At 46.5% G+C, this 27,451-nt stretch overlaps 1 protein-coding gene across 1 annotated transcript; it reads left to right on the forward strand.

The window, feature by feature from the left end:
- The first annotated feature begins 933 nt into the window (after positions 1–933).
- On the forward strand, positions 934–18,587 carry TNFAIP2 (TNF alpha induced protein 2). The gene is made up of 12 exons (XM_082282996.1): positions 934–991; positions 6,713–7,064; positions 8,757–9,384; positions 10,666–10,780; positions 12,001–12,126; positions 12,856–12,956; positions 13,046–13,144; positions 13,333–13,456; positions 14,428–14,550; positions 15,439–15,594; positions 16,663–16,784; positions 17,202–18,587. The coding sequence occupies exons 2-12, from the start codon at positions 6,725–6,727 to the stop codon at positions 17,341–17,343; spliced, it is 2,076 nt and encodes a 691-aa protein (XP_082139122.1). The 5' UTR covers positions 934–991; positions 6,713–6,724; the 3' UTR covers positions 17,344–18,587.
- Positions 18,588–27,451: the final 8,864 nt, after the last annotated feature.

The following is a 27,451-nucleotide window of genomic DNA, read 5'->3' on the forward strand; positions in this document are numbered from 1 at the left end:
CAGGCTTGATGCCATGACTACTTCCCTGGGGAGCCTGTTCTATTGCCCAACCCTCCTTGGGTGAAGAACCTTTTCCTAATATCCAACCTAACCTCCCCTGACAGCTTCAGGCCACTCCCTCGGGTCCTGTCACTGGTGAGAAGCGAGATCAGTGCCTGCCTCATCTCTTCCCTTTGTGAGGAGGCTGTAGGCTGTGATGAGGTCTCCCTAAGTCTCCTCTTCTCCAGGTTGAACAAGTCAAGTGACCTCTATTGCTCCTTGTATGGCTTCCCCTCCCAACTCTTCACTATCTTCTTTGTGCTCCTTTGGAAGCTTTGTAATAGCTTTATGTCTTTCTTATATTGTGGCACCCAAAACTGCCCCCAGCATTTGAGGTGAGGCTGCCCCAGAGCAGAGCAGAGCAGAGCAGGACAATCCCCTCCCTTGCCTGGCTGGTGATGCTGTGCCTGATGCCCCCCAGGACAGGGTTGACCCTCCTGGCTGCCAGGGCACTGCTGACTCATGTTCAACTTGCCATCGACCAGGACCCCCAGGTCCCTTTCCTCATTCCCCAGCCTGTTTGCAGATCCAGAGATGACCACTCCAGGTGCAGAACACGGCATTTTTGGAGGCACCTGATCTATCCCTGACGGTGCGTTTCCAAGCCTTGCAGTGGGACATTTCCCACAGCCAAGGCCTCGGGCAGTGAGCCCAGGGTGCCGCATTCACCGGTCTGTCGGGACAGGGTGCCGGGGCTCCGCTCCTGTGCAGGGACCGACCCTCGGGGCAGGCACCCCGCGGCCAGCCACTTTCTCCGCCGGAGGGGATTTCTCGGTTCCCTTCGCTCGGGGGGAGGTGCAACCGGAGCTTCCCAGCAGCCGGGTCCCGCCCCCGCCCTCCTCCCCTTATAGGCGGGCTGCCCCCGCCCCGGCCCCAGAGCCTGTGACAGTGCCGGTGCCGCTGTCCCGCATCCAGCCCCGCATCCAGCCCCGCCGCCCGGAGCCGCCGCAGAGTAAGTCCGTCAGTGCTCCGTGCCGCCCGCCCGGAGCTCGGGTCTTTCCCCTTCCCCGGCGGGCCGGCATCTGTCCCGCTTCTCCCGAGCCGCTGTCCCGCTCCCGGCTCGCTTGCCGTGAGCTCGGGGGCTCTGTGCTGGGTCCGAGAGTGGGGAATGAGTGGTAGATGCTGAAGGGTGGGTTGCCGGATACGAGGGACAGGTTTCAGCCCCACCTTGTAATTATCAGAATGGGGAATAAATCGGACTGCTGGCAGAAGGACAGCAGCTCCAGGCATTCCCCAGGGCCGGGCACAGCCAGGATATGTGCCTGGCAATTCCATTGTGACAGCTGGGTCTGATTTCTTCTGCTTTTCCCCAGAATTTCAGGGCACAGGCTCCAGCAGTGATTACTGTAAACCGTTCCCACCTTCCTACCCCTCTGCCTTCCAACATCTTTCCCAAAATCCAGATGTAGGTCTTGGGCACCAAAGCATCCTGAACCCAGATCTGGCACTGGGTTCCAGATCCAGCGTGGCACTTCTGCCCTCTCCTCTTTGTCTCTATTCAAAGGAAGTGGTTTTCTCCCAAACTACAGGAAAGTAATTGGATTATGATTCAGTCAGCTTGGCTATGCTTAAAAAACACCATTTCAGAGCCTGGACCCTGGATGGCCCCAGGCAACCTCTATGACTTGCACCTTGTCAGGGTCACTGTGCCAAGCTGGCACATTTCTGCATTGCCATGGTCACCCTTTTGTGACTGATTTTTCCTAGTCAGAGAAGTCCCATAGCCCCTAGGACTTGCTTTTTCCCAGAGCACTGAAAACCCTGTAGAAATTCCCTTACATCCTTGTGCAGCAGCCCCATATCCACTGCATCAGCTCCTCAGCACAAATTGAAAACTTCAGCCCAAGGTTAGGATCCTTGGTGTGTTTAAAGTAGGATATCTTTTTGAGGCTGCTGCAAAGGAAGAGACTTTCTGTGACTAAAGCATATGGCTGATCTAGAAGCCATGGTCCCTTGCCATCACATCCAAGTTCAGAGAAGAAAACCTGAAGAAAAACTCGTTCTCCAAAGCACCAGGGGACTTTGAGGCTTTCCAGTTCTGATAGAGCAAATCACAAGGGAGCAGAGAGCTCAGGTTTGGGTTTGCTTCATTCAGCCTCTCTATGAAAAGATGCCTGGAAAGCCAAAGAATTTGAAAGTGCCAAGAGAAGCTCCCAGGGAATTTGTTTATCTACTCAGTCGCTGTTAGCTCTAGCAGTGAACTTAGCAAACTCCAGGCCTTAAAGGAGGATTTGGCTTTGGAACTGTGTTATGAAAACAAAATTCTAGACAGCAGCAGCTGGTTTTTCTTTCAGCAGCAACAGTTCAGAATTATGCTGCTCAGATTTGAAGCAAGAAGAAAAAAAGGAGGGTATTACAGTGCATTCTGTCTGCTTTTTCCCAATAACAGTGTATATCTAGAATTTTCTCTTTCACTATTTGAAAAATTCTCACTAACAACAGGAGATGCTGTTTTACAGGATGGTTTTCAGGTGTGTGTCAGTAACTTAGGGAAATCCAATTCTCATTTGGCAATGACTGATGCACTGCACAGCTCTATCTACACGTGGTTTAATGCTGGTTTAAAGTATTTGTCTCATGCCAGGTGAGATGCCCTGGAGTCCTCTCCCTGCTCTGCCACTGCCATTCCCCTGAGTCCCTTGGGTTCCCCATCACCCCCAGCCCTGTAGGGGTGCCTGGTGATGCTGAGGCACATTGATTGAGTCCTCTGGGGAGGTTCTGCTCCTGCCTTGGCTTCTTTATTGGAGACAAGCTCTGTTTTCCCTCAGCTCCCCATTAGGAGCAGAGCTTGGCCACCATCAGGATGCTGCTGGACCACATTGGGTGGTGGGTGTCTCGCAGGGGTCTGCAGACAGGACTGTGGATGTGAGCAGCACAGTAAAGGGTCAAGGTGGGGCTCTGGGTGGCCCAGCTCTTCTGCGGACTGTGATTTCCCAGGTGGAGCCAAGTGGGAGTCCCCAGCTTCATGGTGTCTCCATTCAGTACTTAACCCAGGTAACAAAAACTGTAGGGGGAAAAACCCCCACCTCATAGGAGGGCTCCCAGCTCTCAAAGATTGGGTCTGGCATCTCTGTGGACTCTTTGCTTTGATGAATTAGCAGTTTATTTAGGTGTCACCACATGGTCTGAGGTACACTGAATTCAGACTGTCTGCATTGCTCTACTGCTTCAGAGATGGCTTGGCCCAGTGCAATTTTCTTGTGTGGGCAGAGATAAACGCTTTTCCACAGGGTAGGGATGGGGAGAGACATGGCGGATGCAAATACAAAGAATGAACTTTGCTAGATAACTCTGGATTTGTGAGAGTCTGTGGGAGAGTGGGAGATAACCACTAAAACAAGATATAAATACTCATGACCTAGGATGTCAGCAGGCTGCAGAGGACCAAAAATCCAAACAAATGCTTGTTAATTCTGGCAGCAGCTCAGGAAAAAGAAGTCAAGAAAAAGTTCAGCAAAAACATTCAGAATAGGGGTAGTTAATAAATCTCTTCCCCTGAGTTCTCTCTGGCACGCCATGAGCTGCCCCTCACCAATGAGCTCATTCTGCCTGAAAGCTGTTTCCTTTGAGGAAGCAAAGGGGAGAATAGGAAGCCACTGTGCCCAGAGTCTGAGCTGGGTCCTTCTGTGTCTTGACTCTGCTCCAAGTGTTTCCCTTGCCCTTGCTGCCCACCCCAGAAAAGCTCCAGCTTGGAGGCAGGTGCTGTGATCAGCAGAGCACTCACTCTATCCCACTGCCTCTACGCCAGAAGTCACAGCACCACGGTCTCAGTGCTGTAGAGCCTCTGGACAGGATGGCAGACAATGCTCTGTGGGCTGTGCTGCTCTTCTGGTTGGAAACCAGAAGCTGAATATACTGTGTCAAAAATAATTGGAGCTAAAGACTCCCCTGGCACAAACCACATAACAATAATGAGGATGACGATGGTAACAGTAAATTAGTAATAATACTGAGTTGGGAACAATGTCAACTCTTGACCTCAAATCATTACATTTCCCAAGACTTGAAGTGGAGTTCTGTGCCTAGGAAATGCTTTAGCATTTCTCCTGCTAAAAAAATTAGAAGCCTGCTGGAGTTTTAGCAAGCTTTGATTTGTTAGAAGAGCACAGGCATACAGGAGCAGCCTGTGGCCTTCCAAGTCAGAGCCAAGCTCCTGCCATATCCTGTCTGCTGTATTGGGCAGGAACACATGCTGATGGAGGCAGGAGGTGCAGTACCACCTCCTTTTAGCTGAGTGTTTCTTGCAGAAAGTTTCGTCATTCTTTTCTATAAGAAAGTTTCTTAAAGGCATTTCTTACAGTAAGAGCTTGGCTATCTAACAATAAAGAGAAGAGATGGATGGGGAGTGTTTGGTACCCCTTGACATTAAGACTGGGGCTACGTTTCAAGGCAGAAGTGGGAGCTGGGGTTTAGTGGTATTTCCTGCTGCAGATACACAGGCCAACTATCAGTGGCACATGATAATCACTGGGCAGGAGTTCAAATGTGGAGGAGGAGGCCAAATGTGAGAGCCTGGCAGCTATTGCATCGACAGCCTTACCTAGGTGCTTGAGGCTGGCTCTTTTTGAGTACTACCAGGAAAAAGTTCTCACAGACATTAAAAACAGCTTTTAACCAGCTTAATCATTCCTTTATGTGTATGGGTAGTGTCACTTTGATGCTTTTCAAAGATGCATTGCATTCATCTTGGCATTGAAGAAGAACCAAAGCTGTTTGAAGACCACCTTTGTGATCATCATTCATCAAAATGAAAGACCTTATGCTTTTGGAAAGGGAGAGGTACTTTGTTTGGTTAGAAAACAAACAAGCCAAAAAAAAAGCCTAATAAATGCTTTGTTTGAAATAATAGGAGAGAGAGAAAGGACTCAGCTGAGTCTGAGTCTGTGCTTGAACAAACAGGAAGGAAGGGATTTGGCAGAATTAATGTAAACAGAGTGTTGTATTGGGAAATGCAGGTTAGGAAAAGAGCCCTACAAAAATTAAGAAAGTTGATAGGACTTACAGGGCATGCCTGTTACCATGACTTTGGTTGGTTGCTTGGTTGGTTGGTTGTTTTGTGGTTGTTTTTTGCATTGATTTTTTTTTTTTTTTTTTTTTTTGGTAGTGGAAATGTAACAAAAAGGAGCTCTTTTCCACTGCTTTCAGGATTCTAGTGGGGCATCCTCACTAGGGTAGCTGGAGTGAACTACAGGGGGTTTCCTTCCCCCTCCCCTCCTCAGTACATGTGCTGGGGACAAAGATAGGTGCACAGATTCAGCCACAGCACAGCTGCTGGCTAACCTGGGATTAGCTCAGTTGGTTCGAGTACAGTGCTAACAATGCCTTGGTTGTGGGTTCAGTCCCTGTATGGGCCATTCACTTCAGAGCTGGAGCTGGTGATCCTTGTGGGTCCTTTCCAGCTCAGACTATTCTGTAACTCCTGTCAGCTGAGCTCTGGTGCTCAGGCCCCCTTTGCTTGCTCATGCAAGCAGAACTCCTTCCCAAATGAGTTTTCATCTTTGTTGTGTTTAAAAAGTAGTAGCATTACTAATCCTGAACATGGCCTGGCATCCAAAGCAGGAAGAAGGAAAGCTCTCAGCGAAGCCAGGCTCTCACTGCTCTCTGTACCACTCAGCTGCTACCACTACCTTGATGCTTCAAAGCTCTCCAGGAGCCAGCAGGAGGAAACACAATTAAAATGGAAAGCCACAATCTTCCAATCAGTGTGCCCAGAAATAAGTATCACGTTTTGTATCATCATGACACACATCAACAGTGTAAACTTCACAAGGATATTTGGAGACAAGCACATTGTGGCCTTATAGCTGAAGCCAAATTCTTCCTTTATCTAAAGTCTAATTTTTCTGCCATTACTCAGATCAAGTGAACTAAAACTTGACTGAGAGATCTTCCTACAGATGTGCTTTGGTATCCTAGAAAGTCACTCTAAATAAAGCGTTATTAAAATAGGGATTGGAAACTATAAGTCACTTTATTTATTTGCAATAATTGCATAATTATAATCATTATACAAATGGTTATAGTTATGCAAATAAATATTTAGCAATATATTGAATTATAGAGGAACGTAATTTTAAATATGAGTTCTGAAAAGAAGTTGTAACAGTAACAAATTTCTTTTGTTCATTATTTGTAGTGGAGGAGTGTTGGTGGTAAAGCAGGACTCTGGCAGGATCATGTCTGTTTTAACAAGGCTAAACAACCCTGATCCTTGTGCCTTGTTCCCACTTACCCTGAGCACAGATCAGAAAAAAAAGGCCCTGAGGAAGGTGGGAATTGAGCCCAATGCCATATAAGAGTATGAGAGTTTTGTGGTTGCTTTGAATAGGCACAAGACACTTGTCCCACCCACATCATTCATGTGCACCATCCATGCTCATGTCCATAGTCACACAGCATCCCATGGGAGAGCCTGACAAGCTCAAGGGCTCAAATCAGGACATCTGAATTTAAAATGGCTCTGGTTTTGTCTAAGTTAGACAGAGAGCTGCTTCCATTCTCTCCATTACCTGGGATGGTGTTGCTCAGGAGCTCTCCTGAGCTGTGCTCACACCAGACCTGTAGCATTCTCCATGTTGCCCACACATATACCTCACCACACTTTCTTCATGGTATTGTCCTTCCTAACTGTTATAATCTGATCCTCTTTTTTTTTTTTTAATGAAATTTACAGGCTAGAAGGAAAATGCTGAAAATGTTACCTTTTCTCCAAAGTGGTCCTTTTGGAATACGCAGTGGATCAGAGGGCTGCATTGATGCAAAAAGACCATTTGAAAACACTTCAGCATCAGTAGCTGAGCAAGTCCCTGCCTGTCCTGAACCTTCTGCAGATGAGATCTGGTCCAGGGACCAGGAAAAGATGAATGAAAGACCAGAGGCAGCCTGCAGAGCTTCACGTGCCTCTTCCATCACGAGCAATGAGAGTTTCATCTCTGCTGGGGACGTCCCTGAGAAAGGGAACAAAGGAATAAAGGGAATGCTTAAAAGTGCATTCAAAAAAGTTAAAAAGACCAAGCCACCCAGTGGTAAGTGCTCCTCCATCCTCCTTGCACCATTTCCATGGGCCGCAGTTACCTCTAGAGGAGCTGTATGAGGTGGAGAATTGTCCCCTAAAGAAACAAAGGTACCGATAGATTGAAGTGGCTTTTCCAAGAAGCCTGGGGGAAATTGGGCTGAGGGAGACATGACCTCAAATCCTAGTCCTTTGGTACCAAGGGCACAGTCCTTGAGGTACTGTCAGTTTGCAGGTTTTCTGTCCAAAACAAAACTTATTTCTACCTCTCATGGGGGCACAGAGAACTGTGGGTGGGTGAGAAACCAAGGTTTCTCTCAGCTCTCTTCCTCCATCTCCTCCTACAAAGTCTCATTGTTTCAGTACAAATTATTTCAATTCCAGACAAGCCCTTACCTGTCTAATTGGTATCTTTTTCTCCATGTGTCAAATGTTTTCCGTAACTGGTGGTTTACCTTCTTGGCCTTGAATTTGCTGCTAAAAACAGGCCTTTTGTACTTTTGTTCTTACCACTGCATTGCCCCATCCCCAATGTTTTTTGGGTTTTTTTTAAGCAGCCAGATATTTTAAAGCAACCAGAATTGCAGAAAATATTCCAGATGAGATGCCACCAATGTGTGGTACAATATATTCCCATTTTCCTACCTCAGCTGGATATTCCTCACTGAGTGCATCCTGGGGTCATAACTGATATGTTCACCATCACCTCCCAGTAAGGATTTACTTATTCTCCAGGCGTCTCTCTTCCTCCCCCATCTCAAGCTGATTCACATCCAGCTTGAAGCAGAAATTCCTATTTGTTGCTAAGTAACTTTTGTTCTATTGAATTTGTATCTCGTGTTTTGTGCTGTTAAATTTCAGCCCATTTACTATTCAAGTTGTGCCATTGTTCCTGTAAAATACACCAAGCCCTCCATTTTGATAATGTCTTTGAATTTGTGCAATCAGCAGATGCCAATAGGGCACTCCCAGCTTTTGTGCCACAGTCTCTAAGGACATATGAGACTGTAAAGTAAGACGAGTTTCATGAATAATGTAAGCTTTCTCCACACCAGCTCCTCCATGCAAACATTACACACCTAACAAATCTTATTTCAGGAAATAACTTCTCCATTTTAACTAATAATTTCCCATGTTGCACTGGCTCATGTAACTGGCTGTAAGAACCAGAACTATCAGATAAGGTAGTTCAGTTGTATTTATCTTGCCTGCTAAATGTGTCCTCCCAAACAATTTCACAGGTCAGGTTGTGCCAAATCTATTTCTGGAAAATCCATGTGGTATTTCCTTTAGCACATCTTATTTAGTTACATTTTTCCATCTACATTATTTCTAAAGCCATGCTTCTGACTTGAGATCATATTAATGGGAAGGGGTATGAGCAATAACCAACTAACTCGTTATCTCCACAAGGCTAAGTTTTGGAAAAAATTATAGGTGGCTCATGAATTTTGGAAAAAAATATAACTGTCCATATGCAACACACTGGTGATGGGTATTCAAATTTTCATTGCCCCAGTTAAAGGCAAGCTAGAAATAATCTGATCTTTAAATAAACAGATTTTCTGAATGGTGAAGGAGCCCAAGAGCTAGCCTTTTGGAAATATACGCACTTTTAAAAAATATTCCAGAGCCATCATTTTGCATAAAATAGAAATCTAGATCTTCATTCTTGGCTAAAGAAAGGCTGTTCTTTTTTCACCAGTCAAACAAGTCATGGATCTCCTTGGAGAGCAAAAGCTTTGTGATGCCGTTCAACATCTGATTGTCCTGGAGAAGAGCCTGTCTAGCAAAAGTGAGGAGGGCCTGAACACCAGCCAGGAAGACATCGAGTCTGTCTATGAAGTTCTGAAGCACAAAGTCTTCAGCATCCTGAAAGATTCTGTGCTGCTTGCGAAAACAAACCTGGACCTGCTGCAGCAGGCAGTGGAGGCTGTGAAAGAGCAGGAGAAGGAAGATCAGAATTACATGTCAGAGAATCCACCTGACCAAAATATGCAATTTAGACCTAGAAAATGGAAGGAGCTTTGGATGGCCACAGTAAAGGAGTCAGTAGAGGCTCGAATGAAAGACACAAGCCATACTCTTAGAACTGAGAACCTCTCTGCAGTTGGCCAGAACCTCCTGCACATGGGAAAGACAATGAAAGAAGATTTGACAGTGGTTGCCAAGTCTATTAAACAGCTTTATCCTCCTGAGTTTAATGTGTTCAGCATATATGCAGAACTCTACCACAATTATTTTGCCTCCCAGGCAAAGAAAAATGCTGAGTCTCATCTGGAAGACAAGGATATTTACCTTCTTCTCTCATGGGTGCACAACTTTTATCCAAAGTAAGTGAGGCTTTTATACATGTTTACCTCTGGCAATCAACACAGGCTCATTGGCTGCAAATCCAGGCATTTGCTTGATTTATGGATTGGTATCGCTGTGATGCAGTCCAGCACCTGGCTAAGTTCTGGTGTTACTGATGATGTTCTGATTTACACTCCTGGCTGGGACAGCCAGAAGGGACACACTCAAGGCTGCTTGTCTGTAAATAAAGGGCTGTTCCCACCATTCTGTCTTCTGGGCAGCAGACACACAGATGTTTAGGGCTTCATTTGTGGGGTAAAGTGGTCAGGTTCATTGCCTTGATATCTATTCCAGTTGCAGACCTGGGCTCACTCTTGGAAAATTTGGAAATTTCAGCCCTTTGTACCAGAGGGTAGACAATAAATAGGACAACCTGAGATGCAATTATCCTGGGCATGGAGGATGTTGCTTAGGTGCTACCCACAGTCTATGTTTTCCTCACCTTTAGGAGAGCCAGGGGTGCGCCCCTGGGAGAGGACACCATCAGCCAAGGGTGCCCCCAAACCCTGTATGTTATAGAACTGAAAATATTGCTTGTTTTGGCTGAAAGTACTGGGTGGATAATTGAGGGGTCTCACTTCTTAGGTGGAAACCAGTAAAGACACCAGCAATGTCTTTTCTATTCTATTCTATTCTATTTCTATTCAACTTTCACCTCTACTTTTTCCTTATCGTATTTCACTGATGAGTATAATGATTCAGTGTTGATCCTGGAAGTTTTCCACAGCCCATGTTATGCTGTAGGTCAGGATATTCAGGCCTGAACCAGCCTGTGTTTGGAAATCAGCAGTTGTGAGGAGCAGGGCTCAGCCTGGCATTGGGGACAGTGTTGGCCAGGACAACAGCTGCCTTGAGAGTGTTTCCAGAGGCCATGTCCGGGTGTCTGCTGAGGGACCAGCTCCCAGCCATCAAACACCAGCTTTTCATCTGCTCACCTCTCTATATTGATGGAGAGAGGTCATGTCCAGGTGCTAGACCCTCCTGCTTGCCTCAGGTCTCCCATCCCCACCAGAGCACAGTGGCTGGTACTCAGGAGTTTGACAGACCATGACTCAATTCCCAGGGTTGCTTGTGGTCCCACCCTCACAGGTGGCACATACTCATTCGGCTTCTCCAAGTCCTGCCTGGACTAAGGACAATGTACATTTCCATCTGTTTTTTCACTGATATCCTCAAAAAGTGTTAGTGATTTGCATCAACAGCTGTCTTGAATTACACTGCCCTTGGAAAATACAGTTGTTTGGCTTTTTTCATTCCAGAGAAATGAGAAAAGATCATGCTTTAGCCATGGAGTTGGATAAAGTTAAGCTTGGAAGCCTTTTGCCATCAAGTCTGAGCAAAGAGCTTGAAAAGAAATACCTTGACAGTGAAGAGGTAAGAAAGGTTCAGTCACTCCTCTTCTTCCCTTCAGTGCTCCCACATGACTTCTCAGAGAAGCTGTGACTTGTCCTGCACACACACTTCACCAGTGAGCCACACACCCTACACACCCTTCCAGGGAGAAGCAAAAGCTTTTGTTTGTTTTTGGGGAACAGGTCACCTTTCTGCTAGATGGGACTTGCAGAGCAAACTTCTGCTTTGCCCTGGGAGCCATGAGAAAAGAACTGCTCTGTTCTTGTAAACCACGTGGTAGGAGCAGGGGAAAACCCAACAACAGATCTTTACGGGAAACTTTCCAGTTGTCTGATAAATCTCCAGAGGGATTTATGGTCCCTCTCACAGGAATCTCTTGGATCTTGGATTACTCTTGGTTTCTGCAGAGGTGCCAGACCTTGGGTGAGCACAAAGCATGGAGATTTGGTCTTGAAAAATCTGTTTCTTTGATGGAGAATCGCCTGGTCTGCAGAAAATAAAAGCTGCTCTGGTTTTTGTATTGCTCTTCCCTTAATGGAAACAAGCAATTTTTACAGTACTCCCATAGCATAGTGTTTTTGGCATTTGGGGCTGGAATTCCCAGAAAATGAGAAGATAAGTTCCAAGTTTAGATGTAGTCTGTGATGGTTTGCATATGGGAGAGGTGGTGTGAGGTCTGCAAAGCACATGAATGGGGCTCTGGGGGATCAGCAATACATGCCAGCCACTGCACAGACCATTTCCAAAGCCTCACTGCAGCACAGAGGGGTCGGAGAAGAGAAAACCTCAGAGCTTTTTGTTTCCCAAATGCTTGTGTGGCATCAGAAGTGCTCATGAAAAAGCATTGCAAAACCAGGTAGCTCTGAGTGTGACACACATGCAGTGTGTGGTGGGGAGAATTTGGACTCTGGCACATTTAGCTGCTGCAACCTTCCTACTCATTGCTCCCTTCCCTGCCCTCCTGATCCCCCTGATGTGGTGGTGTAATGGGATCTTCATTCCCACCTTGAAATACTCAACTCACTATTGCATAGGTGGATATCGTGAGGGGGTTGTCCTTGTTGTTGTGAAGTTGTGGGTCAAGAATCTCCTCACAAGGAGCCTTTATTTCCCAGCCATGACTGAGGAAAAAGTCTGCTGAGCCAGACAGAAGGGGGGAGGGGGGGCAAATAAAACCTGCATAAGGCAGAAGCTGTTGCATCCATGTTGTGCTAAATGCTATTGCTCTTCCATCCCTAAAGGTTATTGTCAAAACTTCGCTGAGCAGATGTTTAGATAAAGAAATCCAAAGATGGAAAGAAGACAAGGAACCAGAGAAGCTAAATGGGCATTTTCAGAGTGAGCTACTGGGAATATTTGTTATCCAGGTAATACAGAGCTGTGTTAAAAATAAACAGTTGCATCCTTTACCTACTTAGGATTTGAGACCAAGAGTGGTCAATGCAGAAAAGAAAAAGGCTGAGTCACTTGTGTAGAGTGGTAGCAGAGGTGGGTGGTACAGGGAGGCCCAAAACCATGGTCTGTCTTGGGCCTGCTGTACCACGTGATGGAGGCAAACCTCTATAAGCAAAGTGAGAAAGAAAACTGCCTTCATTCTCCCTGTGCAGTCTCTTCTGCATCCCCAGCAGCAGAGAGACAGGAGACAGGCTCATTTGATTGAGAAATGGGGAGTCTGTTTCTTCCTCCCAGGGCAGAACTGCCCCTTTCCACATTTAGCTCTCTCCCTCCTCTGGCTGCAGAGGATTAGTGGAGTTTATTTTTAAAAAATAAACCTCTCATATGTTGAGGTTGTTGTGATTAGATTGTTTATTTAAATGCAATCTAATGACATTCCAAAAAAAAGAAAAAAGGAAAAAAGAGACAAAACCAAGTGTCAAATTGCCTACTTTCTCAGCTGTTTTCTAGATTTTCTTCATGCTTCTTTTGAACCTACCAAATAAGTAGAGGTGCTCTGTATGGTTCCTGGCTCAGTTGCAGGGGGAGATGTGGGAGAGCTGAGTGCAGTTACCTCAGTAAATGATCTGCAGCCTCATCACCCAGTGAACCTGACCCTTTTGGAGCAGGTGACATTTAAAATTTTCTCACTTGTTTGTTAGAGTATCTACAGTGGCCAGAAGCGAGCTGAGGACATCAGCAAAGCCATGGGTGAGGAGCTGTCCCGTCGGCTGCTGAAGGAGCTGCCAGCCTTCCTGAGGAGGTGAGGTGGTGAGGGGCTGTGGGCAGCGGGGCTGGCACAGCGCCTGGACAACCACTCACCCACCTCTCCTCTTCCTGTCTCCCCTCCAGCTACAGGGATGCCTTTGAAGACTTCAAGGAGAAAAGCAAGAAGCACACATACTACAAGCCTATACTGATTGCAAATATTAACAACTGCTGGAATTTTAGGTAAGGGTCCAAAAGAAAAGGTTTTGTTCCTTTCTCTGGAGGCAAGGTATAATAGTGTAATAGAGGGGAGGTGCTCCAGAATGAGCAGAGGTAGGTCCATCTGCCTGCAAAAGGGTTGGAGACCTCTAGATTTCTCTCTCTCTCCTCTGAGGATAGACTATTCTGACCTGGCTGATTTTTCCTTGCAGAGAATACACGGAGAAATACATGGCAGAAAAGGATGACAGTAAAGCCGATATCCTCAGCACTCTCACTGATATTGAAAACAGTGGCTTTGACGTGCTGCTTCAACAGCTGTTTGTCCAGCTGAAGGTACCATATCTGTGCCCCACACCCTCCTGCCCCATGGTTCAGCTGATGACAGGGCAGGGCATGTTGCCTGCAGTGCTATCTACTGCTCTGATTCAAATCAGCCAAGTTCAGAAGGGGCCAGGTCCCAGGATCGGTCCTAACCCACACTGCTGCCAGAAGACTCCCACTAAACTCTCCTTGAGCAGTTCCTCAAGCCTGCAGGCAAAATGGGTGCAGTGACATAGGCATGAGTCTGCAGGTGAACATAAAACCTGCTGATGGCATCTGAGACAATGGCTGCAGCAGGGAGAGTTTCAACCTGCAGCTGTTTACTCTCCACACTGTAGGAAGCCATCACTAATGGCATAAACTGCAATTACGCAGCTTTTGGCTTCGTAAAGGTGACCTGAAGGGCATTTTGCACTTTCGGCTTCCTTTTCTTTTCTTTTTTTTTTTTTTTTTTTTTTTTTTTGTTTATATATATAATACAGTCTTTTTAAATTAAGCAATTTTGGTGGAGGAGAAGGAAGCGTAGGAGTCAGGAATGTTCAGCTACAATCTCTCCTGCTTTCTCTGTTGAGCTTTTTGGAAGGCATGAGAGAACAGGGGTGGGATTTTTTTTTCATTTTCATATTTATTTACTGTGGCTGAGAAAAATTATGATTGAAAACATCTTATAATGACTCATTTTTTTCCCCTGATGGTTCCATAATTCTCTAATCCGACAAGACAGTGAGGAAAGAAAAACGCAGAAATAATAAAAACATCTCAAATTTGAACCTTTCAAGCCCTTGGTCTTCTCCACCGTGAGGAACCATGAAGGGGACACAGCCCCTTGTTCCCCTGTCCGTGTAAGGCATCACCACACATCCCTGCTCAGTACAACATGCCATGCTCTCACTACATGGGATACTCTACATGTAGAAATGACAAATAAACATGTGCATAGAATTTGTTTGAAGTAGCTTAGCAGATTTTTCCCTTTTTTTCAGCCAATGTACAAGAAGTTTACAGAGAATAAGTGGGACTCCAGCAATGAAATTATGAATGAGATCATTAAAACCACCAGCAAACATATTTCAGACTTCCAGACCTTAAAGGACCCATTTTACCATGTAAGTCCGAGAAAAATATTGGAGGGATTCTGGGATACTGAGGCTGCATTTTCAGCTCTGATCCTCGATGGCTTGAGTTGCTTTGACCTCTGTTGAGCTGGTGAGCTGGCCCAGCATCAGGAAGCCTCTCAGACAGGGTTTCCATCAGCATGCAGTTTACCCAGATTAGGCACATAAATCTCACCCTTCTCTGACAGAAGCAGACTCCTGCAGCTCTGCTGCACTGTTTGCAGAGCAAACCACCCCTGATGTAGAGAAAGTGCTTTACACTTTACTTTAGAGCCAACACATGGCTTTATCTACAGATTTGGTTTAGCAATCTTGAAACACAGACACAGTCGCACGGTTCAGTCTCATTGCTCCTTTGATTGCCCTAGGGACTGGAGGAGGTGGATGCAACTGGAATAAATCCCAGAGAACTGAGCCAGAACCATGTCTTCACTGGTGCTGGAGTATATATGAAATATCATAAAACAGTATTTGATTTCCTGCCTTTGTCTTTTTAGTAGCTGAGACAAATGATGATGTTTTGTGTGTTAGAGAGAAGAACAGGAAGGGCAGCATGAATTCCTGTTTCTCTGGAATACTGTTACTCCTCTAACACATGAAAATCTTTTCTGCGCTTTAAACTCTTCCCAGAAGGAAACAACATTTGGAAATTCCCATACTTATTAGAGCACAAAGGAATTCTCAGCATCCAGGATGTGGAGTAACCAGTCTTGGGAAGCTGGCAACTAGGGCTGTTCTGCTGTGTAATCAGCAGCAGGCATTGGTGGGGCATGTCTCACAGCACCCAGGATGGTTTTTTCCTCCATCTGCACACATGGTTTGTTGTGTCCCTAAGCAAAAGAGAGATGGATGATGATTCCCTCCTCTCCCTCCCAACAGGCTATTGTTGAGAAGATCCACGCCCGTTTGGTTAAAGAGTACATCGTGAGGCTGCTGAAGAGGAAGGTCAGCCTGAAAACTCCAGCACAGCAGCAAACTCTGGCCCAACACATCTCCAAGAATGCTGCTGACTTAGAAGCCTTCTGCACCAGTAATGTACGTGAGTGCTTGCCGCGAACATGTCAGCACAGGGCACAGACACACTGAAAAACAGGAAGAGAATTCTGGGAACTCTTGTTAACCTTTTAAACTCAGCTTAATTTCCTGGAAGGCAGGACCTTCGGCAGAAAGAGGTCTCTAAGTGCCTGTAGGCAGAAAGGCTCTCCTGTCAGCAACCTGCCCCTCCCTGCTTGAAGACACATGATTTCATCCTCCTTTGTCCCACAGGCAGTTTCCTTTTGAAGGTTTATATTAATAGGGTCAGAAGACTTAGATAGCCTTTTCCGGTTTCAGTACAGCTTCCATGAAGTCTGGATTTCCTCTCAGCCTTGATTTCCCTCACACTGCAGCTTTTAGGTCAGCCAGGTGCTAAAGCAGGCAATGTGGGGTCTGTGGTATGCAAGGAATTCCTCCATGAGAGCCACAGCTGGACCACCCTTCTCTGTCCTTTGAGATCATCTCCCTCCTCCCATGCCTCTAATTTTGCCTGCAAAAAAAGCTAACAGCTAAGCCAAAACCTGTCCTCCACCACCCCCATGCACGTTTGACTGGAGCAGGAACAAGCCTGAGTTTCACACAGTGTGGGTGGGAGGTCAGGCAGCTGCACCTTGGGAATTCCAATGGCAAGGAAAAAGTTCCAGCTGAGGCTTCTACCCGATTCTGGCAATACCTGGCGATGCTAAAGGCAGGGCTATGTTTGGAGCTGGAGCAGAGCAGCGCATGGCAGTGATTTACCTGATCCATCAGACCTTGTACACACACCAGGCATTACAGAAACCCAAGGAAAGGGAAATGAGCAGAGAGAATCTGCTGAGGTAGATGTGGAAGTCTCAGTCTTATGGCAAACTGTACACCATTTGTGTAAAAGGATTAAAAACCATCAAAAAGCTAATCCAATTTTTCCAAGGCTGCCTCAGGCAGAAACGTCACTGAAAACAATGAGGCACCTAAAATGACTGATGTGTCCTTTCCCCTCTCCAGGAAACAGCCTCAGGAGCCAGCTCCTGGGGTGGGGGGAGGTTTGCACCCCCATGAGGTCCTGCTAACCACTTTCTCTTTTCACAGGGCTCTCAAGCTACGTGGCTGAATTCAGCACTCCCTAAACTGGCCGAAATAATCCGACTTCAGGATTTAGGTGCTATTAAAATTGAAGTTGCAACACTCGCCACTTCATACCCAGATATCCGGTAAGAGATGCTGAAACAGATTTGCTAATGCTCATATGAAATTTTAATTGAGCCAGGAATCAGTCAAATATGAATGTAGGCGAGGTCCATATAGCCTGAGTCTATAAACCTGGGTGGGATCTGCCTGCCAGGCTGTGACAATCCCAGTGCTATCAGAAAGCCAAGGAGATATGAATAAAAGCTTATTGATACATTCCAAATTCTGGCCTGATTTTCTCCTTTACCTTGGAGATTCCCTTCCCTACCCCAAACATCCCAGGGCAGTGCAGGGTCTTGTGGAGGACTGCCAGATGCTGAGCTGGCACCCACAGGGGACGTCAGCGCACGCCACAGGGAGGGGGCCACATCCTGGTGCACTGACCTTGGCATATGGAGGTGTGTGGGAGGAAATAACACCTGCCCGTTTCTCTTCCACAGTAAAAGGCACCTGGAAGCCTTCCTGCACATCAAAGCCAATTTGTCACGCAGTGAACTCAAAAGCATCCTGGGCTACTTGGCAGACAGCACAGCATCCACACAGCCCAGGGCCCCGCTCTTCTCCAACATAAACGTGTCCTAGACCAAGGCATCCCTTGGCACCGCCCTGTGCTGGACTGTAGGGTGAGCTGGAGATGGAGACCATCCCCTGGAGCGATGCACAGCACACACTGCCACCTTTTCGTATGGAAAGTGCTTTGTCCCAGTCTGGTGCTCAGCATCTCCGTGGGAATCATTGTCCTCTCTGTGGGGCTGGGCACAGGGTGCACCCATGGGAGCTGCAGTGCCCTCAAGGACCAGGGCTGCTCCTCACACCAGTCATGGATTCCCCCCAAGGTCTCCTTGGTGCCACCATGTTCTCTGCCTGGACACTGCCTTGGTGCTCTGAGCTCCAGCTACCTCTCAGGGTGCCTTAAAGACCACACCTGCCAGCCCAGACCAAGCAGGTACCACCTGTGTAGCTTTTTGTCTTCTAAGGAAATAAAGGGATACAAAAACTGAAACCAAAATTCAGAGATGTTGGAAAAGTCCCATGTGAGCATGGTTGTGATCTGCCTGCCTTTCTCAGAGCTGGGCAGGGCAGCTGTGTTAGGCTGGTGGGAGAGGCACAAGGTTTGTGGTGAGAAGCTGCAGCTCAGCTGTGGTGGGCCTCCTGCCAGCCCCCTTGGACCAGCTGCAGGCTCTGACCCAGAGCAGAGGAGCTGCCCAGGGCCTTGGGGTTTCTGATGGAGAACTGGCCCTGGAGAGTGTGTGCTTCCTTCACCTCTGTGAGGTGGGAGCACCTGGGCCCTGGCAGCCAGCCCCTCTGCAGTGACCCCATCCCATGCATCTGCACAGAGGGACCCCCGCTACCAGAGGCTGAGAGCAAGCTGCCTATTGCAATGCGTTCTGTGGGCTAAGCCAGCATCTAGTAAAGCACTTTGGATATTACTGAAGCCCTCCTTTTCAAGGAGAGGACTTTTCCAGACCCCATTAACAACACAGGCTTTGAATGGGGTGTGGATCTGGTCTCCAATGTCATCAGTATGTACTGAGCCCCCTGTATGTGTCACTGTTCTCTTGCTCGCTCTTTCCCCTCTTGCTGTGAGGTAGATATGATGTGAAAACACAAATGGGTCTCTTGTGAAACTGTGTTTTGTTTCTTACAGCCCAGGTTTTTTGGGAACTTAATCACTTACCAAAACAGCCCTGTGTATATTTGGAGACCTTTCCCTTCTGTTTTCCTCTATTTCAACTTTGGTATCAGTCTGTGGAAAGTCAGTCCAGAAGGAAGACGCCTGATGACTGTGCAAACTACATAATGTATTTATATGTATATGCAGTATACCACCGGTGTATTTTTGCATCCAGTTTTATTTTTTCTCAGTTAGAGATACTAATTTGCAATGTTTATAATAAACAGTGTTCAAATATGCTAGAAAAGTGACTCATTTATTCCATCTCTGGCTGTTGTTTACTGTGTTGCCACATCTGTGTCCTCCTTCAAAGGGCCAATCCTTCCACTTCTCCCAGCCTGCTTTGGTGAATATCACCCACTGGTTCCAAGGCTGGACTACAGACAGGCTGGAAAAGCATTGCTGCTGCCCTGTAAGACATTCACTGAGCACAGTGGGCTGCTCACTAGCAATGGCCAGTGGCACACACTCACAGGAGTCCTCTGCCAGCAGGTCCTGTGGCAAAATTGTGCCCTGAGTGAAAAACAGTGCTTCTGCTTTTGTCTGCTGCCTGGCCACAGGCAGTACAAATCACCCTCTCCTTCCTTAAGCACACTCACACAAAACTCATATAGACACGTGGGTTAAAAAATTATTATTTGAACACTTGTCTCAGCTACAGTTTAAAGGCAAATGTCAAAATGACTTCTGACTGTGCTGAGCACTCATGGCAACTGTCACCTATTGGGTAACATTTTCTTTCCCAATTAGTGAAAGGTCATTTTATTGCTATAAAAATATGTATTTTGATTTAGAGATCTGTTAAAGGCTGACAGAAATGCATCATACAAGTGATTGTGATGATTTTTTAAAAATAAAAAAAAAAGATTCCAGCTAAGCAAGTGCCCAGAGGAAAACAGTGTATCTATTTATATATCATAATTAGCATGGGTAGGGGAAAATGGTTTTCATACACATTTCATAAGCCATATGGAAGTGAATTGTGCAATTCTCTTCATCCTGCTATAAAACCCCAGCTTTCATCTCTAATGAGCCCAGGAAGCTAATTTATTTATCTTCCCGTATGATTCGACATTTACAATGGCATTTATTTATAGGTGGCATATTACACATAGCCAGGTAGTTTCAGGAGGTTGCACAAATGTCTTCTGATAACAGTGTTAGTTCAATATGATAAATAGAACCTCTAAAAACTAAGTAAATAAAATTTTCTGAGGTCAGTGTGGCTCGATTTTCTTTATCACGCAATCTCTGCTGATGCTGATGCCTGCCCCTCCTTGGAGGCAGAGCAGATAGCCAAGATTAAAAAAATAAGATCAATTTTACAGAACAGTTAAGAAAGCTGGTTCCTGGGCACAGCTGCTGTGGCATTACCAGCTCTGCCTGTTTGCTGTCATCGGTGTCTCCAGCACATCCACCCACAACAGCCACCACACTGGGCAGAGGCTGAGCTCAGACATACACTCACACACACTCCTGGCTCCCTACCCATCCGTCCCACCTGGCACTTCCATCACTTGACAGACGACTTGCAATTTGCAGTGCAAAAGACACAAGGACACAAACCACAGCATAGCAGGCGTGGTCTGAGGCATTATTCCCTCCTCTGCTCCTGCAGGAGCTACCTGTGCTGTGCCAAGTCCCCAGGGACACCTGGGGAACCTCTGCCCTTGCTGCAGGGGAAACCAAAACCTCCAGAGAGCTAGCAGACTCTCCCCAAGTGTGAGTATGATGGAAAAAAAGCAGGAATGTTTTGTTGTAGCCTGCTGAGAAATTTTGGGATCTGCTGACCTGGAAATGAAGGGCTAAGAAGAGAATGCCTGCAATTCGTTCTCTTTGAGCCTAGATCCTCTCTCTAAAATCCTCTGAGAAATGACAGCACTGGATTAAAGGCCACAGGACTTGCTGATGTGCTGATTTTAAGAGGGAGATGCACTAGAGCAAAGTGGTTTGGTAGGTGGGTTTTTCCAGGTGGAAGTCCTGGCTTCAGTGGTGTGCCTGGGTAACACAGTTCCTCACCTACTAGTTGCTGTAAAGCAGGAAATGTACATGCAATTACATCTTCGCCAAGGATGTGGCAACAATTTGCCAACATCCATTTTCAATTCTTGTATTTAGCTTAGCTAATATGAACTTTATTAGAAGAAAACCTGGAAACCCCAATCCAATGGGAAGAGACCTGAAGCCTGGCAATGCATCCCACCCCTGCAGTGAGTGGGATGGCAGAGCCTCCTTCCCAACAGGAATTAGGGCACTCAGGCTGCAGGTCCTGCATCTCTCAGGATGGTTTCACTTGCTGCCCCATCACCTGTCTCCACTTTGCACAGCTTGGGTCAAAAGCCAGTACTGGGCACCAAATGGGCAGGAGCCAGCATCACTGAGCATCAGGAAGGAAGGATATTTTGGGAACGTGCTAGCAGTAAGTGAGCTTGAGTATGGCACTAGCAAAATCATGCTTTCCTCTGCTGTAGATTGAAAGCCATGAGAATAATTGCTGCTTTCCTGCATGACTTAAAAGAGGATGTGGCCACACCACCACACTGATATCCTTGAAACACAAAACAGCTTTACTGTAGCCACAATAATAGAGATGGCAGCTAATGTCAGGGGATTTCAAGAATTACTCATCAGGAACTCATGCAGGAACCATGGATTCCCACCCTAGAAAAGAAGCAAATCCACACTGATGGGAAGAGAGGTGAATCCCACTTCCTAGGGGGAAACCAGAGGAAATGCAATGGAGCAGACACACACATCAGGAGCATGTTACAGAGGAAAAGTGAACTGTGTCATTTAAAGCAATATGAAGTCTTTAAGGTTACTGTGAAGTGAATGCTTGCACCTGCTGGACGTCATTTCTCCTTGCTACTAGAGGCTTTCTCCTCTGGAAATCAGGTTTTTTAAAAACCCTTTTGAACTTACCAGCTTGGAACCTTCCCTACAGAGACATTTTTCATCTCTTCTCTGAGTCTTTTCCTCAGGTATTCAGTTCCTTCTTTCACCTCTCCACAACTCTCCTGATGTCTCCCAGCAGTACCCAGTGAGGCCCTGGGACCACATTCTCCCAATTCTCTCAACCTTCCAGCAGATGGGACACACCAGGTCACATTATGTACCAGCGCCCAGAAAAACCATCATTTGAGGTTGAGGAATTCAGTACTATTTATCCAAACAGTTTTTATCCAAACAGGACAGAGCACTTGAGCTGCAATAACTCTCATACTGGACTAATGAAAGAGGAAAACTTGTTATTTAGCAGAAAAGCTGAGCTCTCAAAATTACTCCTTTCAAAAGGGACAAGGTTATAATAAGCCCTTAGGTAGAACAATATTGGTCCTGGAGTCTTAAAGAGATTTTGAGCTTGAGGCCAACCCCCAAGTCCCACTGGCAAGAGCAGTGTAGCTGAGAGCTCAACCAAGTGCACGGTTTAGAGAAAATAGCAGGATAAAGTTAACAGTGCTATGTCCTAGTTAACAGAGGGCTGTTTCTGCTCTTTGGTTTCATTGCAACCCCCTTTAATCAACACCAAGGCTGTAAGAAGTGGTGAAAACCCTCTGAGCTGTGGGACAGGACTGCCATCTTCATGCTCCTGCACAGCAGACCCCTTGACTCAGGCAAGGTCCCAACCCCACCTTCGCTCATTGTGACACAGTCCCTTCACAATCTGCACAGAGCTATACAGAACCAAAAATCTTGGTTGAAGCTACCTCCTCCCCGTGTTCAACATGTGAGGAGTGACAGAGGTATTTCCAGTGCCCCAAGAGAGGCATTCAGCCCTGCAGGATCCTGGCAGCCACCTGCTTGTGACAAGCTTATGCAGACTCTCCTGGACCACACCAGCTTTGAGGCAAGTGGGTGTGAAGGGAATGTCACCTGCAGGAGTCACACTGCATTCAGGGGTGTCATTGCTGTCCCGCCTGGGCACAGGTGGTTTGCAGAAAGGAGCTCTGAGCAGCATTGTGTCCCTCCTCTAGGATGCAAAAAGACCCCTAAGATTTACTGAAAAAGAATTACTGAAAAAGGGGAGGAAACTCTTGCACATGCCAGGTGAGCTAGACCTGCTCATGAACGAGCCTTGGCAGCTTGTGAAGATATCACAGGTCAGACCAAGGAGATGACAAAGAACCCCAGCATGAGTAGTAATCCAGATAACCTTTGCTGTATGTCAGTAAGGGAAACTTAGGAGGCTGCAGAAGTAGAGACTGAGGTGGGAGAGTAACCTTCAAGTATCTGCCATGCCTCTGGCCATATTCAAAAATCTTCTGTAGGTCTTTGTTTAACTGTCCAGCTCAGCATCCCATTCAGATCCATTAAAAATATCACCAAGACTAAAGTATTACTGTGGAATGCATGAACTGCCCAAGCTCCCATTTCTGTTTGATTTGATTTCTCTATGAAACCTCTCTCAAAGAGCTCAAATTGCATTTACTTGGGGAGGATTTTGTCAGATCAGCACGTACAGCATGAAATCAATAGCAGCTTTTGAAGAAAGACCAGATTCATGCATTGTCCAGAACAACCTCTTCAGCCAGCTTTCCTTGGATGGAAACCACATTTAAGAAAAGGACAAGTTCTACCTTCCTTCCACCTACCTCAAAACCCTCCCCTCAATGTTCCCTGTGGACAACAGGCAAAACCCCATCTCCCCATGTAATATTATCTCTGTATAAAAACCTATTTCTGTACAAAATAACACTGCATCTATCCAGATATGATGTTATTCTTTCCAGTGTCATTTTCTAATATCTCTTATGAACAACTCTATACTGCAAGCTTCAGCTTATTGTTCAAAATTATACTAATTGCCTATTTTCATACATTTAAATATAACTTAACTTGGAAAGCAAATTCCTGTTTTCAGTAGCACATGAGCAGTGCTTCCATGTTAACGTGCAAATTATCATGAAGAGAATCAACACACAGCAGATCTCTGCAAACTGTTTACCTCTCTAAATACAGAAATACCCTCTATAGGGGTGCTTTCCAGGCAGAAATGGAGGCAATACAATCTATAGGTTTTTGAGAGCAGATAACTGGAGTTATGATGAACACACAGATCATTTCTTAGTCAAAGGCTCACGTATCACACATGCACACAGTGCCCCCACACAGATGCTACTACCATAACAACTGTTTTTCTTACAGACACTGTATGCAGCCTTTTGCCCAGTTTCAGCCCTTCAAAGAACAGTTTTCTGGAAATTCAACGCCTTTCCTCCACAGAAAGTGGGCAAATATGGGTATTTTGTTTGGCAAATCAAACCGTGAAGTCTGGGACTCAAGAACTGGTTGTGCTGATGTGTGAAATCCCCCTTCTCTTCCCATGCTCTGCCACAGTGTGGCTTAGATGAGTCCCAGCATGGGTTTTGGTCATATTCCTTCTGCTGACTTTCTCTGCAAGGAAAACATCAGAAAATTCAGACCATGAAAGCTCACAGTGTTGTAGGAGCTTTAACATATTATGACAGAAATACAAACAACATGCAGAGGACTTCTCTGTCCTGTCCAGGTCCGTGAGCCATCAAGAACATCAGCATTCCTGTTGTGCAGCTCCCACCTAATGTAAAAAAATAATTCAATAATCAGAAAACACGCTATCATCTTACAATCTCTACTATGTCTTCTTCCAGTACTCAGGACTGTCAAATGGGAAGTCCTGAAATTCTGAATTCTCTGCATTCTGAAGCATTTGCTGTACAAATATATGCCGGGTACGCCCAAAAGGACAAGGTGGATGTCAGTCACTCAGAGGCTGATGTGTCTGCTCTCTTGAGCCAGTGATGAGCTACGTGGTTTGTTTCTTAGGTGTTTCAACTGTGTGTCATCGGGGCAGCCTGTGAGCTCTGGTGCAAGAGGTGTTCTTCTTTAGGACAGGCTGAGAAGTCACCAGGGCCAGGGGCAATGTCACCCCTCCTGGCAGCAGCAGAGATGTTTGTCAGACAGCTGCTGAAGGAGGGAAATCCCTGCCTACACATGTAAGATGGGAGACAACCAGCACTGCAATCAAGTGGTTCTCCATCTCCTTGATAAGGAGGAAACAGGAGGAGTTCCCAGGAGAGAGGTGATACATGTCTGGACATCCTGGGATGATGGTAGAGGAGGATGGCTGTGCTGTGGAAGAGAAGGGTGACATAGCACCAGGAAGGGAACCCAGAGCTGTCCTCTGAGCAAAGCTCTTTAAATACTGCCTCTGCCAGAGGATCCTCATGGGCACAAACCACTGTCTTGGGGTGACTTTATGATGTGTATCCCATATCGCTGCCCTATGCCCAGAAACAAATTCTTGTGCCTTTCTATGCCTTTAAACTGAGCCTGAGAGGGGGGAGGAAAAACTGAGCAAAACTTTTTCAAAGCAGTTTGCAGCTTGTTCAAGGTCACACAGAGATAGAGACTTTTTTTTTTAGCTGCAGCAGGAGAGCAGGAAGGAAGGGAAGCACCTGGCTTGCTTTTCTTTCCAGTCAGCTTTTGGCAGGTTTTTTCCTCAGCTCCTTTTCCTCTGGAGAGTTGAACTTTTGTTTTCCTGGGACTTCGTTTTTTTCCTTTTCTCTCTGCTGGACTGTTTCAACATCAGAATACATTGGGAGGACTTTCTACCAAGGCCTCGGCCCTGGAGGTGGGCCCACCACTCCGTCCCAGCTCCAAGGAGGGAGAGAGAGATCTACGGAGGGACACTGAATTTTCCCAGGTTTCTCTCAGCAGAGCAGGAGGTTTTATCATTTAGCATTATTATCCTTTTCCTGTATGTTTGTTAAATAAATAGTTTTTATCTCTTTCACTTTCCTTTGAGGAAAATTTATTTTTTCCTGAACCTGGTGGGGGAGGGGTGGTTGTAGCCTGCCTTCTCTCAGAGGATATATTTCTAGGTTTGGCCAAACTGGAACACCACAGCACAGGAGCAGGAAGAGGTAAGAAGCCCCTCTGGTGGAGCATTCGTGCAGGTGGTGACACTGGCATGCCTTTTGTGCCTTCATTTGCATCTCTCATGAGTACAAGCCATGGAGTTCTCAAGTGCAAGAACAGATTATGAACACCTGGCTGTGCTTGTGCTCTTACTTTCACCTGGATTGGGCAACTGCATCATGAGGTGACTGGGTAGCAATGGGCTATCCCAAACAGACCATGGCATTCCATCTCCAAAGATAAAACAAAACCACATTCAGGGGATGGAGCACTGTAACACACTGGCCCACCTTCCTCAGATACTCCTAGCCAAGGGCACGACACATGAAGTCAGCAAAGGCATCTCCTGGGGGCCTGGGGTGGGTCTCCAGTACACAGCACAAGCTGGGGGCAAGTGTCTGGGCACAGGCAGAGCCACAGCAGGGACATCAGAACTGTGAGGGAAAGCCAGGGAGACACAGTCTTCAAGGTCAGACGATGACCAGCCTAGGACATATGGCTCTATATTTGGCAGTGATGCAATCAGCTGGAAGCATACACTCATTTTCCCTTGAACCGTAGGCAGGGGCAACGGCTGCCAGATTTAACATGAGCACCGTCAGTGACAGATGATATGTTGTCAATGTTCAGACCATCTGACTCTCCTGTGTTTCTGTGTATTCCACAGCTCTTTAATGCATTTTCGTTTCTCTTGGAAAAACACAGGGGAAGAGTGGGTTATTTCCTTCCCCCTATATAATACCAAGCATGGCAAGAAATGGTGTGGTGTATCCACAGCCTGAGGCAGAGGCTTCCTTTTCCAGAAAGGATTTCTTCGTCAACCTGCAAAGCTTTGGTGCTGTCAGCTGCAGCTGTGCTGCACACAGAAGCCAGTCTGAGGCCAGAATTCTATCAAGGGTGAAGATTCAGGTAACAGTGTCTGACAAGCCAAAGCTGAGCTACATAGCAGGAGAACATGGAGAAAGGGGTGCCCTACCCTGCCCTCCACTGCCCCTCTGCCGCAGGAACCACAGCCCTGCAGACACACCTTCACCAGTCTGTAAGCGATCAGTTCCACAAACAGCATCTTGTCCTAAACTCAACCCTGCCTTCAGTCACAGCATCCAGAAAACAGATGCCCTTCTTGAGCTGCTTGGCCAGAGCTCTTTCCTAGCCCTGATTTTAGCTGCCATCTACCCAGATCAAAGCATTTCCTTTAAGACAGAGGCGTGTGTTTCTCAGCATATGACCGCTCTCCCATCTGTCCTTAATGCAGTCAAATTAAAATAATGCCACTAATGAAGGTCATCAAGCATCACTTATCACCTCTTATAGCCAAACCAAACTGTCTAAATGCTGCACATTATGAAGATCAGTTGAGGGGGGAGCAAGAAGGAGATGGCCACAGAACAAGAAAGTGTTCACATGCAGTGCACAATTCCGGGACAGAAATGCCCCTGACTTACACCAAACCAGAAATATGCAGAATTGTGTCTGCTGGGGTCCCAAGGCATCGCTCCCAGTGGGCATTGATCCTGCTGGCACAGGATCAGCTGATGGACTGGAGATCGTGGGGATCAGCAGCCTCCATCCCCACAGGGCTGATGGATGTTTCTACCTTGCTTACCTCTGCAACCACCCACCTAAGTCATGAGGGAAAGGAAATGGAGGAATGAACTGTGTTGGTGCAGCGTGGAGAGTTGGCCATGGGGAGCTTGGAGAGTGTCCTGTTGAGGTCTGGGGCCTACTGCAAGAAGAAGTGAGCACCAAGCTTCCTCTTGAAGCCAGTGTCAGGGATACACAATGTTTGTCTCAGAGGGGACCTGGTAGCTCTGGAAAGCAGACTGAACTTTCTCATTTATCACATGGAGGAAACAGGTAATCCATCAGTAGTGTGAACTTTTGAAATCCCTAATGTGGCTGCTCAGCTGTGAAGAGAAGGAAACCTCTGCAGGCAGATCCCAGGTAGCAATTGCACATTTGGTTAAAAACTTCTCCCAAGAAATACCTAGAGAGATGATGATGAACAAACAGAGCACAGAGGTGCATAGGGAGCCCATGGCAGCTGAACATCCCTCAGACCAGCAGCTGCACAATTGCTGTCCTCAGCCTCCTTGGCATCGTGGGCGTTGTGTT

This window comes from Coloeus monedula, assembly GCF_965178545.1.
Source record: "Coloeus monedula genome assembly, chromosome: 6".
Lineage (NCBI taxonomy): Eukaryota > Metazoa > Chordata > Aves > Passeriformes > Corvidae > Coloeus > Coloeus monedula.

What these genes read in the sequence shown, in the direction of transcription:
- TNFAIP2 (XM_082282996.1), top strand. Translation starts at nt 6,725, where the DNA reads ATGCTGAAAATGTTACCTTTTCTCCAAAGTGGTCCTTTTGGAATACGC. An exon ending in AATACCTTGACAGTGAAGAG is followed by an intron (nt 10,781 to 12,000) that starts GTAAGAAAGGTT and finishes CCATCCCTAAAG; the next exon opens with GTTATTGTCAAAACTTCGCT. An exon ending in AACAACTGCTGGAATTTTAG is followed by an intron (nt 13,145 to 13,332) that starts GTAAGGGTCCAA and finishes TTTTCCTTGCAG; the next exon opens with AGAATACACGGAGAAATACA.